General features: G+C 41.7%; 1 protein-coding gene across 1 annotated transcript in view; it reads left to right on the top strand.

Moving 5' to 3' along the window:
• jph1a (junctophilin 1a) overlaps positions 1 to 16,706 on the top strand; it is a 36,058-nt gene continuing 19,352 nt past the window's right edge. Inside the window, exons 1-3 of the mRNA XM_083936194.1 lie at positions 1 to 62; positions 183 to 683; positions 3,415 to 4,183. Of these exons, the coding sequence (XP_083792320.1) occupies positions 305 to 683; positions 3,415 to 4,183 (1,148 nt within the window). The 5' untranslated portion in view covers positions 1 to 62; positions 183 to 304. The remainder of the gene's footprint in view (positions 63 to 182; positions 684 to 3,414; positions 4,184 to 16,706) is intronic.

Here is a 16,706-nt window from a genome sequence, read left to right as displayed (position 1 = left end):
GATCAGTGGGTGAGAGGGGGGAGACGAGCAACACACAACGGAGAACTCAGCGTGCGCCTCCGGTAAATGACGCCCAGTATTCATACCTTTACACTTACCGTTACGCATGCCTTTTGTATTGCATGTCACTGTCTAGAAGTACCAGTCCACTATCCTCACCCTGCTATTTTTTGCTCCTCTAGTCATCATCTTGTTGGCTCATCCTTTCCTCACACCACCGGTCCTGGATCCACCAGCCACGGTCCTGGCGACGCCTGGAGTCTGCTGCAGCGCACGATCTGCTTTATTTCCAGCCTTTATCTGAATGACGGGCGGAAGGTTTGACTTCGACGACGGTGGCACTTACTGCGGGGGGTGGGAGGATGGCAAAGCCCACGGACACGGCATCTGCACCGGACCCAAGGGCCAGGGCGAGTACGCCGGGTCCTGGTCGCACGGCTTTGAGATAGTAGGGGTGTACACCTGGCCCAGCGGGAATACCTACAGAGGCTACTGGTCCCAAGGAAAGCGGCATGGGCTCGGCGTGGAGAATAAAGGAAAGTGGATGTACCGTGGAGAGTGGAGTCACGGTTTTAAGGGTCGGTACGGTATCCGGCAAAGCCACAACACACCTGCTAGATACGACGGCACCTGGAGCAACGGGCTGCAGGATGGATATGGGATCGAAACCTATGGTGACGGCGGTAAGAAACCCTATGGCCCAATGTTTGTTAAACGTTTACCGTGTCGCTTTAACTGCTGTGACTGAAGATGTGTGTGTGTGTGTCTGTGTGTGTGTGTGTGTGTGTGTGTGTGTGTGTGTGTGTGTGTGTGTTTGTGTGTGTTTGTGTTTGTGTGAGAGAGGATGCTCAGACCCAAACTGAGGCTAATGCAAATACATAAGCATGAATCTCCATCTGCTATGATCTGAGTTTAATCTGATATTGCGCAGTGCGCAACGTGGTCAAGCACATCACCCCCCCCCCCCCCCCCCCCCCAAAAAAAAAAACGTCAACTTCCAGTACACATCTCATTTGGCAACTACTAACTACTTACTCCTGTTGCCCGCTCAGTGGCACCATGCACCGGCTAGAAGAAGTTTGGAAATCAAAGCAAATCAGTCTGTTTGGAGCCAATTATAGCCAGACTATCACTTACTCATCTATCATTTTTACCTTTAATTGCAATAACACACCTCCTGTAGTGTATCTTTTGCATAAATGGCAGCAGTTCTAATGAAAATGAGTGCCACTTTTAATTGTAGTTAAGGCACTCTCGTTTAAAAACAAGTGAAAATGTTTTTACACATTAGAGGCATTTTTTGATTTCATCACATAACTTAAGATAGGAATTTCCACACGGCTAAAAATACTCAAATATATCTATCATCCTCAGCCAAGTCATACACAGGACACAGTCTCAGACTTTGGCTGAAAGTGAGAGGTCAGTGCAAGCCCCTCTCAGAGCTTTGATCCCACTAATCAGTGGTGTGTTCACAGATTGTCTAGAGACCTGTGTGGTCAAGGATGAAACATCCTTAGAGCATAAACACAAGTGTTCGCAAGCAATGCAGAAGGCCTTATAACTGATAATGAAAACATCCAAGTTGTTGGGCGATTAGTGAGCATCATCTCCACTAACGGAGGCCTTATGGTGCAAAATAAATGCCTCACATATGATGGTTGCAGAGGGCTGGGCTTGGAAAATCAGCTGATCCTATAAGGATCTACAGAACATCTGGCCGTCTGACCCTGCAACATCCTGATAACTTGATCTGCAGGGTCACCAATTTGACATGCAGCGCAGAGCCAGCCTGTTAATCTCACACTGTTTATCCATCTAAATTCCTGCCCGGGCTCGTATATCATTTTCTGTTAGAATCTGACAATTATGGCTTACTTAATTGTATTGGTAAATGAAATTCGATTGCTGGCTTTACAGGCCATTCTTATTATTAGGATCTGAATTGTAATATGATGCTCAGAAGAAGCTACAGTAGGACAGCACATGCTCAATGGGCTCAGCAGCACCAAATGGGATTAATGAAGTATTCCTCTCATTATGTGACTCATAGCAATACCCTGTCGTCAGAGACAAACGGATGGTGGCGAATTTGCCTACTGTCAGTGGGGGAGTTATTGGCCGCCTGAAAATAGGCTCCTGGCTGAGTGATTCACATTCATCCCAAGTGATCCTCAGTATCAGTACCTTAATCAAATCTCTGTGATTGAGTTAGTTATGCTCAGTCCCAGATCTGAGGGGAAGGAGAGAAAACTTTTCATTAGCTGATATACTCTGCACCCCTACAGCAAGGCTCCTCTGCGCTCCCATGTGTACTGTAATGCTGTTTCAAGGACCAACTGCTAATATAGAGAATATCTGACCAGCAAAATGCAGAGGAAACAGATAAATTGACACCCCAACTACCAAAATAAACTCAATCTAACTGTAACTTTGAAGCTAAATGTTACTCTGTCATGTCTTAAAAGGATTCTCAAAATTGGTTAAGCTATTCACACACACATATTAAAAAAATCTGCTGTTATCATCACTGTTGGTGCAAACACTCCCCTTAAGGACTCATCAAGAAGAGCACTGGAAATTGATTTCTCAGATAGTTTATGGAAATCCTACACTGCAGACATATTCTAAGCTTGTACACTATTTCAACTGATTGAGATAAAAGACAGTCCCTTTTTTGGATATGGGCCTGGTGAGAGGAACAGACTGTACACACAAGCAACACACACACACACACACACACACAAGCAGCTTTGCTTCTTAAAATCATTGAGGCCACTTCTGATTGTTCTTTATCTTACCAGCCAATTATGATTCCTTGGAATTGAGATGATATTAAACATTGGGTCACACCATTCTAAGCATGTAGGAATAAAAAATTATATTTTATATTATTACTGTCTTACATTTTTTTCCTGCACTTACCATAAATACTGTATTTAAAATTAGAGGCCGTACAAATAAGAAAACTTTTGTTAGAAGTTCCATGATCAATCTTTGCAAGTATGGCTATTTCAATACTGTGTTGCACTGTTTCATTGTATTTAGCAAGGGCTCCCAATGTGGGGATCATAACCCCTCCAAGACGTCACAAGATGAGCCTTAGGGTCCTCATTTACATACAGGACAGGGAAGAAGACAAAATAATGTATTTTCCTCTGACAATTGCTTATTTCTTGGGAAAAATGGGATATTTCGACCTCTTTAGGTCTCTAAAAGTATTTACATGAAACAATTTGAGAAAGTAAACTCACTCTTTGGTGGAACTACTCCCAACTCATTGACATATCCAACATTTGATGAGAAGTCACAAGTCCTTTAAAGGAGCTATGAGGTTAAAAGGTTAGGAACCACTAGGATCTGATGTAGTTGTGACTAATCTGATTCACTGACCCATGTCTATTGGTTCCTCAGGTACCTATCAAGGCCAGTGGATGGGTGGGATGCGACATGGCTACGGCGTGCGTCAAAGTGTTCCCTATGGCATGGCCACCGTTATCCGCTCTCCTCTCCGCACGTCTCTGGCCTCCCTGCGCTCTGAGCAGAGCAACGGCACAGTGCTCCAGGACCTCTCCTCCCCTGCAGACACGCCGACAGGAAGTCGTGGTGGCTTTGTCCTTAACTTCCACTCAGACAGCGAAGTCGTCACCGGAAAGAAGAAGGGTCTGTTCCGCAGGGGCTCACTCTTTGGTAGCCTCCGGCAGTTGCGCAAGTCTGACTCTCGGACCTCAATCTCCAGCAAACGCAGCTCTGCACGCAGTGATGCTGCCATGAGCCGCATCAGTTCCAGCGATGCCAACTCTACCATATCCATCGGTGATGGCGAGCTGCCAGATGAGGACCTACCTCTAGAGGACCATGTGGATGCCACCACGACCGAGACCTACATGGGCGAGTGGAAGAACGACAAGCGCAATGGATTTGGTGTTTCAGAGAGATCCAACGGGATGAAGTACGAGGGAGAATGGCTTAACAACAAGCGCCATGGTTATGGGTGCACGGTTTTCCCAGATGGCACTAAAGAAGAAGGGAAGTACAAAAATAACGTGCTCGTGCGTGGAATAAGGAAGCAGTTGATTCCTCTCAAGAATCCCAAAACCAAAGAGAAGGTGGATCGGGGTGTGGAGGCAGCACAGAGGGCTGCAGCCATTGCCAGGAGTAAAGTAGAAATAGCAGCTTCCAGGTACTGTGTTCATGTGTGTATGTGTTCATTCATTGTTCAGTATGTGAATGTGGGTGTGTACTGTGTAAACACAAGAAAGCCGGGGTGAACATCCTCAGGAGTTTACTGTCTCCATTGAAGAGTCAAAGCAGTGGCCTGTTTGACAAATATCTCCTGGTCCGGTTGAAGGCTCAGTCTTGTATAAGTGAAGGTCCGTGACAACAGCTCCGACCTTTATACATCATCAAGGCTTTTGTGTAGCCAGTGTGATCATCCCTGGAAAAGGTTCTGTTTCTATTCTCTGCCCATATCTGTCATTCCCAGAGAGAAGGGTCAGGCATCTGCATGTGTGTGTGTGTGTGTGTGTGTGTGTGTGTGTGTGTGTGTGTGTGTGTGTGTGTGTGTGTGTGTGTGTGTGTGTGTGTGTGTGTGTGTGTGTGTGTGTGCGTGTGTGCGTGTGTCTGTTGGTCTGCAAGTGGGTGTGAGAGTAATTTGCGCGCCTGTGAGTTCATGGATTTGAGCAGTATAGCCATACCTGCGCCCGCGCCAAGTGCGTCTCGTGTGCCCAATAACGATACCTGCTCCTCCTGCCAAGTATTGCTCTGATGTGGCATCTGCTCTTTAACAGGTGGATGAGATGTGACCTTTTCATTTAAAGCCTCCCTCCTGCCGGGAGACAATTCGGCGTACGCAGCATCACTTTGACATCCTCTGGTTTCATAGCATCAGGGAATCATTAGAATGAAGACTGTGAGGATGTGAGGATGTGTACAAGCTGTGAAAAGGTCTCTATGCAATCACACACGTTAAGATTTTTTTCTTCTTGCACATGAATTTGCAAGCACTCACACACTCGATACTCAGACACAAACAACGGTGTCAATCAAATGATGAAAATATTTAATTTAACTTTAGTCCATTAATCAGCTTGATTAGTCTCTTATCCTGTTGGGCACATCTTCATAAACTTCCAGATTTTTGCTTTTCTATGTTTTATATAAATATACAAAACTAAGAGAACAAAACGTGTTGTCCAAAAGACGTAAATATTACCGTAATATATTTTGGCCGCTCTTTTTTTTTTTTTTTTTTACATGTTTTTGATCACTCGTTTTTTTTTACATTGTACAGAAATCATTGAAAAATGAACATTTTTATGCTATTTTGACGATATATATCTTCATGTTGCCAAGCCCTAAAAAAATTGCTAAAAAAATATATTTTCACTGCTGTTCACACCAGCTAACAATAATTAATCAGTACTTTGTGCTCTGCTCATTTAATCAACAATTTGAATTATTTTTAAACGGATTGATTATCAATGATTTTTGAACTGATAAAATAAAAAACACACTCAAGTACTATGGAGACAATGAATAAGAGTATTTGTACACAATGTGGTAACAGCAGACTATAATAGCAGCCTTTATTATATTATCCAATATAACAGTTCCTCTACGGTTAGCAGGGAGAGAACATGCTTTACTTTGCAGATTTCAAGGATACAAAATAAAGATTACATAAGGTGGATTTAACATGATTAATATTTAAACTCATGCATACTGTTTTACCGCAGTAAAGACTGATATTATGAGTCTGTGTCTCTGTCAGTGAAGGCCAGTGAGGTTGCTATAAACCCACAAGGAAAAAGAAAAAATGGATTGTGTGTTGAAATAAAGACCCATCTGATCTCCTCTTTGGCCGTACATTAGAGCAACAATTTACAGCAGGAGGAAACGCATGACCTGATGCGTAGCGCTAAAGCAACAACAGTGAAAGCATTCATGCTGATACAAAGTGTTTATGGCAGCAAACAAGGTCCCCATTACTGTAGTGAGTGATCAAATTACTGCTTGGTACATGCTGCTCCATCATGTCTTCTGTTTTTCCTGACTGGAATCTTTTTTGTAAGATTGTGTTTGTGTTATAAACAGCTAGAATGGCAGACCGTGATGGTTGTGTGTAAGCAGGTTATGCAAGTCTCATTATAAAGTACATGGCAAAAGATGCATGCGTATCGATCCAGCTCTAGTCATGTGACTCTCTATCTTTGAATGTGGAGCGACGGATCCACAGGGAGGGGAGAAGAGGGGAGGGAGACGGAACTAGTAGAAGAGGCGGACAGAGAAATGGATTGAAGTGAGAGAGCCAGGGGATATATGGTGATTGGATGAGATGTGTAGGGGGGGAGTACAGCGACTTTGCTGAGCAAGATTTTCCTGAGGAGGCTGGAGTGGACAGAAATGAAAAAAGCAGAATACTTTCTGGGTTTTTATTAAAGGCACGGAGCATTGTACACCCAGCCCTCCCCTTGTGGATTACTGTACAGGAGAGCTATCCCATCAGCCTCTGGGTTGGAGTTGATGACCTCATGCTCATGATCAGCCAATCAATAGAGAGCCAGTGCGATGAGGTGGAGTGGAGTTTTGTGTCTGTGACCCCCATTAACTGTTGTCAGGCTTATCTATGTAAAATGGACTTCTACACACACAGTGGTCAGTGTGTGTGTGTGTGTGTGTGTGTGTGTGTGTGTGTGTGTGTGTGTGTGTGTGTGTGTGTGTGTGTGTGTGTGTGTGTGTGTGTGTGTGTGTGTGTGTGTGTGTGTGTGTGTGTGCGTGTGTGTGTGTGTGTGTGCCAAAGGCCTGTGAAGTGAGATAAGTGACTGTGCCATTGAACAGTTTAGCATGTCACGGTGCTTCTCCCACAAAGCCTTTTTGTTACAGATCAGCAGTTTAGGTCTTCTGGTGGCTCACTGGTGTGTCAGTATATACACTGTGTAATCTACTATAATGGCCTTTGTTACACCTAAACTCACTATGCTATCTCATAAAAGCAGAAGTCTTAAAATAAAGTGTGTGTAGTGTTACAATGACCTTATAAGCTGCAAAGTTGCATACTGGTTTAAATTTCTACGCTTCTTTCTTCTTTTTTCAGCTTCTCTTTCTTAGGTTACGTTGATTAAGCACACTGCCTCTACACTAAGTATGATAATAAAAATGCCAAAACAAACATACTGTAAGCCAGTCCGCGCAATGAGGCCATGGGCGTGTGTCTATTTGATAGCACGGTTTGCTCTGCAGGCTCTAGTGAAAGGTTAACCAACACCTAATATGCAGGTCCTCCGGAGTAGAGAAGATATTTATACGATGCTTATTTATTACTCAGAGCAATCAGCAAAAAGTTGAGACTAATGATATAGGGGACTGTTTGCCATCATAACATTCAACCTGTTTTTGGCTCCGTTTTGCTTGTCACACGTATGAATAGATTTCTATTGAATTTACAGTTAAGACTAGACTACAGATTTTGGTGGTGAGCCATCATGAGTGTAACTTTAGCACACCTGACCTGAGGGGCAGAAGTAGCTCAGTCTGTAGGGACATGGCTTGGGACTGGTTCGAGTGGAGGTGCACAAGTAGCTGGAGAGGTGTCACCTCATGGGCACTGCCGAAGTGCCCTTAAGCAAGGCACCGAACCCCCAACTGAGCCCTTATCGAGGGCAGCCCCACTCTGAAGTCTCTCCATGTATTGCATGTGTATACGTCCTGTTTGCGTGCGTGTATTCTGGGTCTGTTTGTATGTAACATGTATAAAAACAGAGTGAAATTATTAAGGGGATTAATAAAGTATTTTCATCTGATTGTATATTGATAAATGTGCAGTAGATGACATTACCAAAAAATAAAAAAGCTTATGATCTTATACTTCAATAAATTCTACTTTTTTGCTTCCACAAAATGTTATCATATGTTAAGAGAGGTAAACTGCTTTGTGTTTGGATGTTGATAACAGCCAACTAGTACGGCTAATTATAATTTGCATAATTATAACTGTTTACTATACATGATGAAAACCGACTGCAATTATAACCAAAATTCTGAAATTTCCTGTGAAGTAATCACATGATTTCGAATGCTTAAAAAATATTTTAGGATCACAAATTTAATTTAATATAAATCGTGTGTGAAAGGAAGGAGTTTTACTATTTTCAAATGCTTTTTTTGTAACTTATACCTAATGTTGTAATGTGTGGTTTATTTGTACAGTGTAGTTGCTGAGGCTTATGTATTGAGAAATTAGGCAGAAGGTACAGAAGATTTTGAAGGAGGACTAAAGTTGGTTTTCTCGATTTCTCACTATCCTATTATTGTCTGGTCTCTAAGCCATCAAGTGTACATACATTCAAACATAGGTGCAGATGTTCTCTTTCACATGCATACTTCCAAACACTCACAGACATACAGACTATCTATATGCATTCACTTAATCAGAACTCACTCTCTCCACACAGGAACACCTCACACACACAAACACATGCACAGGACAAACACGTACAGTGAGAGTGCATGCGGTGTGTGCTACTCTGCTAGTGTGTCAGCAGTGAGTACTGACTAAATAAGGCAAGGCATCAGTTGGCTTATCAGCACCAGCCAGGAATATATACCCGTCCCACCACTGATATAGCATCCCGCCATCTTACTCACGCTATCATCTCTCCTAAATGTGTGTGTGTGTCCACATAAATGGGAGTAAAAGATTTCAAAAGAATGGGAGAAACTGTGTCTGGATGTGAGCGATGAGATGTGGTTGCTATCATTCCCCAAGAGACCAGAGACTGTGTATGTGTGTGTGTGTGTGTGTGTGTGTGTGTGTGTGTGTGTGTGTGTGTGTGTGTGTGTGTGTGTGTGTGTGTGTGTTGTATCCAGTAGTGTTTTTTTATCACCTGCTGTGTGATGACCTCAGTCACTCACCACCTGCCCTTTTTGGAGAGAGTTATAGATCAGCCTGTGTTTCAACATGTGAACAAAATAATCCCAACGCACAGTACATCATGTAAGGTTTTATTTTGGCTGTCCTCGATGGGGACGACTTCTTCTGCGGAGGTGCGATTAAGTTCATTTTTTTTCTTTCTGTGTGTGCGTGTGTCTGATCTAAGAGCAGGTGCCACCACTTATAGAGTTGTTATGAAGTGGCGCCACACATGGAATAAAGTACGTCCGTAAGTTTGTTTCTTTATGAAGTGACAAAATGTGCAGTAGCAATCAGGCACGAACAGAAACTGTAACTGTGGGATTGCCTGTGTGAATCACGAGTCACAGTGAAGCAAGCCGCATCATACAATATATTTATCCCGACGTGTCTCAAATTTATGGCGATGTGAAGGTGTGAGATAACATATTTATTGCTGACAGAATAAAAGGGTCACTCCCCCAAATGCACACACACACACACACACAAGAAATAACCAGCCACATTTGCCTCCTATGATCTATATCAGTGACATTAATGACCAGCGTCATTGTCGGCTTGTACATAAGAAAGCGCTATAAATAATGTAGCTGATGCAATGTTGCGACCTCATGTTAGTCGCACATTTTTTAAATGGCATACAGTGAAATCAAATTACAACGCGTACTGTATTCTTATTCTGAACTCAGATGGTTCTGTGAGACAAACTGTCTGAAGTCAGGTTAGTGTTTCATTATTATGTTGTACACAAAATTCTTCATACGCATAAAACAAAAACTTTATTAGTATGATCGATTTTCACCTTGCTGCATGGCTCTAGGGTCACAACCACTTCAAGACACCGGGCTGAAATATCTAACAACTTTTGGGTTTTCGATTGCCGTGCAATTCATGATTTCCATGTTGACGTAAGCATTTAGTTTTCTGTACAGCCTCACAGATCCACCAGTATGGCCGTACTCCTAGTCTTGTCATTAAATTGTGGCATAGCCCTACCTGCAAAGGGTGAATACAGCTATCAGACAGACAGTATGAGAAAATCAATGTGTTTTCAAACATTAAAGCATGCAAATATGTTCTGGTAGAAACCCAAAATGCAACAATGGACATGAAAATTATATAATAGGAGGCCTTTAAAACATAAACATAAAATATTAACACAGGAGCAGATGTTACAAATCAGAGCGTGCCAGACAGAGATAGGTCATTACAGTCTAACAAAGCGTTAATACTTCATTTTACAAACAAGAAACTTAGAACATATGACTTAAGCAGTATGTCGCATGCATTATGATGCTGTGTCATATCCAGTAAATAGGAATGATGTAGAAAGAACTCAAAAGGGAGAAAAAAAAGCATTTTCAGAGTGAGAGTAAAAAGCTATTTTTCTCTCCATTCCCTTCTTAATATTTTGCTCCCTGGTGTGAGACAGTTGGAAGGCAAGAGAACATTTACGCAGAAATCAATCCTCAGCCTGCAGGTCCAGCAACATGAGTTTACAGAGAAGCTTTGATAAGAGAAAAAAGGTGCGAAGAATACACAGTTTACTGTTTGCATAGATGAAGGCTGGGAAGAAAAAAGATGTAGACAGACTACATCTTCTGAATAACACTTATACTGTATGAAAGATTTGATTCCATGGGGTAATAGAGGAGAATAGCCTGCGGGAAATAGTTGTGTGTAAATGTGAGTGGAGCACTGGGCTGTGATGATAGAAGTGGTGATACGATTGGGTTTCACCAACATGCCATTACGCTGTGTGGCTGTGGCTTGTTATCCCTCTGAGAATGGCACATATTTCTGCAGCTTCTCAAGAAAGAGAAGGATGAGTCAGGCAGGCGGGCAGAGGGGGGGTTCATGTGGAGTCTAGGGCTGTTGTATAGAGGTTAACTAAAATAACTCTTTGTACGGATGATTTACCCATACCTCCATTTCCTTTATAATGTTTTCTTAGTTTATGAAGTATTTCCTACAAGACTGCACTACCCTCCATTATTAAAGGTTCCATACAGGCCCTAACCACAGCAACTTCCTGGTTCATCCAATAAGGAAGTGCCAAAAATTGCAAAAGCTTTCATAATAGAGCAATTTCTCAGTGACCCCCATGTTAAATAGGCCGTTTACACAGCATAATTAAACCTATTTAAGGCCTGGTACAAGAAAAAAATTCTAGTCTGTCCACACTGAGGGTGGTGAATTTTTTATACCAGGCTAGTTTTTATTTTATAGGAAGTTTATGAATAATTAGGGGCGTGGCCTCTTGAGTGAAGGCTAGCCGCTGGCCCTAACTTTTCCTCTGAGGTATACATCAGCCAGACGGACGTATCTCCCTCCCCCTAACGTCACATCAATGCCCTTTTTTGGTAAGAGGAAATAAGGTGGGGTCAAAGTCTGACAAGATGGTGACTCCCTTAGGCGAGTACGATTGGATCAAGTTGAGAGAATGGACCTCGACCTCGATACATCCATTTTTTTATACAGTCTATAGTCCCATATTATGCTCATTTTCAGGTTCATACTTGTATTCAAAGATTCTACTAGAACAATTTTCTCATACTGTCTGTGTGAATATCCCTGTATTCACCCTCCGTCTGAAACGCTCCATTTTAGCGCCTGTCTCTTTCAACAGTGAATCTGGTTATAGTGCATTTTCCTGTCTCTGTGTTAATTGTGTATGTAAAAGCGGTTAATGAGAGTCAGAGTCAGTGGAGTGAGGCTGTATTAGACACACTGATTTAGATTTACAGATATAATGAGTGCAAGCAAATAGTGTTTCTGTTCAGTAAGCTAGATCTCCAAGGATTCCCATCTGCGTTTGTGTGTGTGTGTGTGTGTGTGTGTGTGTGTGTGTGTGTGTGTGTGTGTGTGTGTGTGTGTGTGTGTGTGTGTGTGTGTGTGTGTGTGTGTGTGTGTGTGTGTGTGTGTGTGTGTGTTTTGTGTGTGTGTGTGTCTGAAAATTCCCCAGTGACGTGTCAAGATATTATGTAAAAATGCCAAAAGCCAATATGCATGTCGGTACTTGTGTGCAACATGTCACGATCTAAAGTCTACTAATCCATATAAAAGTCAGCGATTTAAAGGTCCACAACAATTTAATTATAATAAGTTGTGGGTTCTTCTTAAGGTGCTGCAGCCTAGTGTCAGGAAGAGATCATTAATAACCGTCGGCCCATTGCAGGTTATTCTTGACCTGCTCCAGAAGCGCCATCAGTGATAGGGAATAAACCTGTTAACTCGTCAAAATAGTGTCCATAGCATGCAGACTGTGACTGCTGCAATGTCTATAGATAGATCTGCACTGGAGAGGCAGAGCATACTTTCTGTTATTGTTTTTCATTTGATACATCCTTTTAACTGTCATTTTGGTGGCCTGTCATGACATAAACGACGTAGTTTGCATATATTATACATAAGTGTGGTTGATATCAATGACATCTTCTATTATATTGTTTATAATTTCATATTGCAATATTGTACTATATTGTGATAAAGGCTGTAAGTAGCAATGTATTTCATTATTGATACATTGGTTTATTATTTCCTTGATTAATCTTTGGGTTTCAAATGGCATCTCATTTACCAATGGGCCAAGCTGACTCTCAAAAGCCCTGCTCTGTCTGACCAATAGTCAACAATGCAAATATTTTCTTTTTAAAAAATGTCTCAAAACTATTCACTTAGTTATCAAAAATGTTGCACATTGATTTTTTGTCAATCAGCAAATTGATTCGTAGCAGCTGTAATTATGATCAAGTAAATTTTCAGGAATCTCAAGTCATGCGGTTGATGAAATGAGAAATGTTTTTTTTGTGCAAAATTGAAAACAATCAACAATATTCATCACATTTATGAAAAATCCTAAAATTCAATACTGCCATAAATCAGCTCACTGAGGCGTAACACTGTCAGAAATGGCCTCATAAGCAGATAGATACAAAAGTATGACTGGTATGTCAAAATCGGTCGACACCTCAATTGTCTCACTGTATTCGTTTTCATATGATCAACCCTATTAATACATAACATTACATACTGTACCAGTCAAGTCAACAGACATGAAATATCACCTGTAATGTCTTTAAAATGCACAACTAAAGAATATCAGCAACCTCAGATTTAGCCATAATATTTGACATCTGCTTATCAGAGGCACAAAGTGAGTCTGTCATTTCAGTTTATGTCGCCTGAAGCTCTTAAAATCTGTCCCTTTTTTTTTTTGTACCTGCTACAGCAGCCGTATATCTTTAACCTCCGGATACTAATGTGCCCTGCTAAATCTGTTCAGCCACTCTGATTGGCTAGCTGGGCCGCTCTCACTCCAGATGTTCACGGATTGGATTATGGAATTATCACTTCTCTTGTTGATTCACAGTATTGCTTTTCCACACTGAATCCCTTCGTGAAGCATGCAACCACTCTTGTAATCACATGCATAGATGATGCTGTACGGTATGCGTGGCCATGTCCGTGGTGCCTTTACTTTAGGATTTGTAGAAGTCTGTTTTGCTGTAAACATGCCTATAAAATGAGGCTTCCTTTTTATTTATCTACTGTCACCTTTTACAATAATCCACTGGATTATATTATTGTGATGCAGAATTTGGCGCAGAGTAAGTGGAAGCAGCTGATATCAGTGAGACATTATTGTATAAATGTTTTTCATGATAATAGATTTTTTTATGGCACTTTTATGTCAGCTTAGGAAATAGCCATAAAATATAGATTGTATTAATTTGCAGATGTTAGCCTAATGCTAATGCTCCTTTGGCGTCGCACTGAAGAGGAAATTGATGGTTGTGTGTATGATCGTGTGTGTTTGCTTAGTGTGTGCAGACAGTGGGATGAATGGTGGCAGCAGATTGGAGGAGAGAGCACAGACCATAATTAAAACTATTCCTTAAGCTCAAGTGGTTGCCAGGCAATGTGACCTTTACACGCACAGGTTCAGCATCGGATGTTGAGCCTTGTAAATGAGACACACCATAGAGTGGCTGTTTGTGTTCGTGCTTCTTTACAGCTGTGTCTCCTTGTTTGCGGCCAAGTTGTAAACCTTTTACAGTGTATTTACTTTTTAAAAGATTATACCCATACAGTTGGTTGTAGTGCGTGTTTGTTCATTGCAAATTCATTAATACAGGCCAGATGCCTGGTTGGACAGCTTTGCTCAAGTGTCTCTGGTGGTTTCCATGGTAACTGCCTCTCAGCCGTCATCATCGTGTCAGCCATTTGTTGATTTTCTTTATGAAGTAGTGGAGTGAAGAGGCGTTGTGGAGTTACACATTGTGTTTATTCATCCTTTAAGGCTTGAATAACGTGCCGGGTTCCTGTTGGAAATTCACAAAAGATTTATGGACTGTTATCAAATACTATGAAGTCACCTCAGTGTGTCCGTTATTCACACTGATTCCCCGTGGGTCTCATTATGGCAGGTCTCGCTAATGGTCCTTTTCAACTTCTCATGCAGATTAAACGTGTGTGTGTGTGTGTGTGTGTGAGTGTGTGTGTGTGTGTGTGTGTGTGTGTGTGTGTGTGTGTGTGTGTGTGTGTGTGTGTGTGTGTGTGTGTGATAGAGTAAATTAGATTTAACACAGTCATTTGCATGTGAGGTAGCTCAGTTTTAAGGTGTAGGTCAAAAGCGTTTGCATATATGCGTGTTTGCATGTGTATATGTGGTGTAGGTGTGTAATGTTTGCATAGTCGCGTGACAACATGACTTGATTTGCATCAGTCGAGCCCTGGGTGTATACGTGCTGATGCGTGTTCGCGCATACATGTTTTTGTGTTTCTGTCCGCAGCTAATCTCACATACTACTGGACCCATCAGCTTCATATTTTTTGTGCGCACTTATGACTGTATGCTCAAGGACTTGTCGTGGTTGCAGAACCTTACAACTGACTCCTCCTCCCCTCATTTGTCTGCTGCCTGCTGACTTCTCACTCCCCTTAACCGACCGGTAAAGGACGCAAGAGATCGACGGTTGCTTTAGAATCAAAAGGATTCCTGCCAACAAGCGAGGCTACAACCAGGCCTTACCTCTTCTGTCGATCAATTCCATACCTAACATACATTTGTTATGATCCACTAAAGTTGTTGGCCTGATATGACATTAATAAACCACTCATTTGTAAGCACCGCTGCCATCTTGACTTGAAAAAAATTAGTGTATTTTTTCAGGCTTGGTAAGGTTGGTAATAATACGGTAATACGTTTTTGGACGTCAGGGGTCACCTCGCTTCCCAGCATTGGACGCTTGATGGGTCACTAGCAGTAATCAATTTATCTTCAATGACCAATGTCAAACTGAAAACTGCTTATACCCTCCTACAACTGCGATAGCTGCTCCTGTTAATTATTTTACTCACAAGCTGCTCACAGATTTCAAACCAGACAAACCAACATGGCGGCTGGTTTGGAAACTAAATTTTCTCTGATTTTATGAATGAAAATAAGCAATGCGGGTACTGAATCTGTCTTCATGTTAGATCAACAACTGCTGGTTTAAAAGATTTTTGGAAGTCAAGTCACACTGGAGGCCCCTGTTTTGCATGAAGTAGCCCGGACGTCAACTTTCTGCAAATGAGGAGTGACTCGATGAGATGAGAGGGAGACACAGGGCTTTATGATCAAACAAACACTTTCATCCAGAAAACCTATCCCATGGACACCAATAACGAAGAGTCACACATGGCAGAGAGTCAGCAGCTCGCCATGACTCAACAAATGTAGCGGAGACTGAATTCCATAATGATATTCACAAAGAAATTCTATTTAACATGGATCAGACATTGGTCATTTGGCTGATTTGGAATCCTCTTAATATAATAACATATTTTTGAAAACATTCAAGCGATAAGTCAATTAATGAAAATAATAGTTGCAACTTTTTTACTTAGAATTTGGATTGGATTTCATTTTCTTCTCTTCAAAGATACATTTGTAATCTATCAAGGCCTTTGTATTAAGTGATGTTTGCACTGCAGTGGCCTACAAGCTTTATGCATCTATTCATTCAATGATTATATGGACTGCCAATTTCTTTAAATGAGTTGCATCTTAAATCCACTGTATAATAGCCTACCCAATGTACATACTGCTCTGTTTTGCAAAGGCGCTGTTGCTGTATCCGGGCCTCCCAAGAATATTGTGATTGGTTTAAAGAAATACAAAAAGCCCAGAGTGTTTCCTATCCCTTATACCAGAATGTTAACTCATGCAGCCAGACCATACTCCAGCGCTGGAGACGGTAAAATAAAGATGATTAACTCAGTTAGGTGCTTTAAGACGCAGTCCCTCAAACACTGTTTTTAACTGTCTTTAATTTTCTCCACTTGTAGTAAGAGGGTCCAAACATGGTTTAATTTATGCCCAAAGGTGTTTTTTTTTTGAGTATTTTAAAAACTGAACTTTGTTTAGACCAAAAGTAAAGCCTAAAAAAGGGTACATTTGAGGTTGTGCTGGTTTGATTGACAGGTGCTTTAAAAGCTGCTGTTTCCTCATCCCTCCTTAAAATCGTCTGCCTTAAAGCAATGGTAAAATCAAATCCAAGCTTCAAAACATCACGGATATTACGTGCCTGTGTTCCTGCAGTGTATTGTTTAGCCGCTATCACCCCCACACGGCCCACACCCCCCGCACCCCCATACCCCCTCCCCCCTTTGTGTCATTAGCTGTATCAGCTGTGGCCATGTTTCATTGGCAGTGTTGACACAAAGAGTACAGAGCTCTGAATCCATGCCATTGCCCTTCACCAAAACCAGAGGGATCATCTCAGCAAGGGATTCTGTGTCACTCTCT

Source organism: Echiichthys vipera (assembly GCF_963691815.1).
Source record: "Echiichthys vipera genome assembly, chromosome: 21".
Classification (NCBI taxonomy): domain Eukaryota; kingdom Metazoa; phylum Chordata; class Actinopteri; order Perciformes; family Trachinidae; genus Echiichthys; species Echiichthys vipera.
The sequence above is the reverse complement of the archived record's forward strand: the minus strand, read 5'-3'. Positions and strand labels throughout refer to the sequence as shown.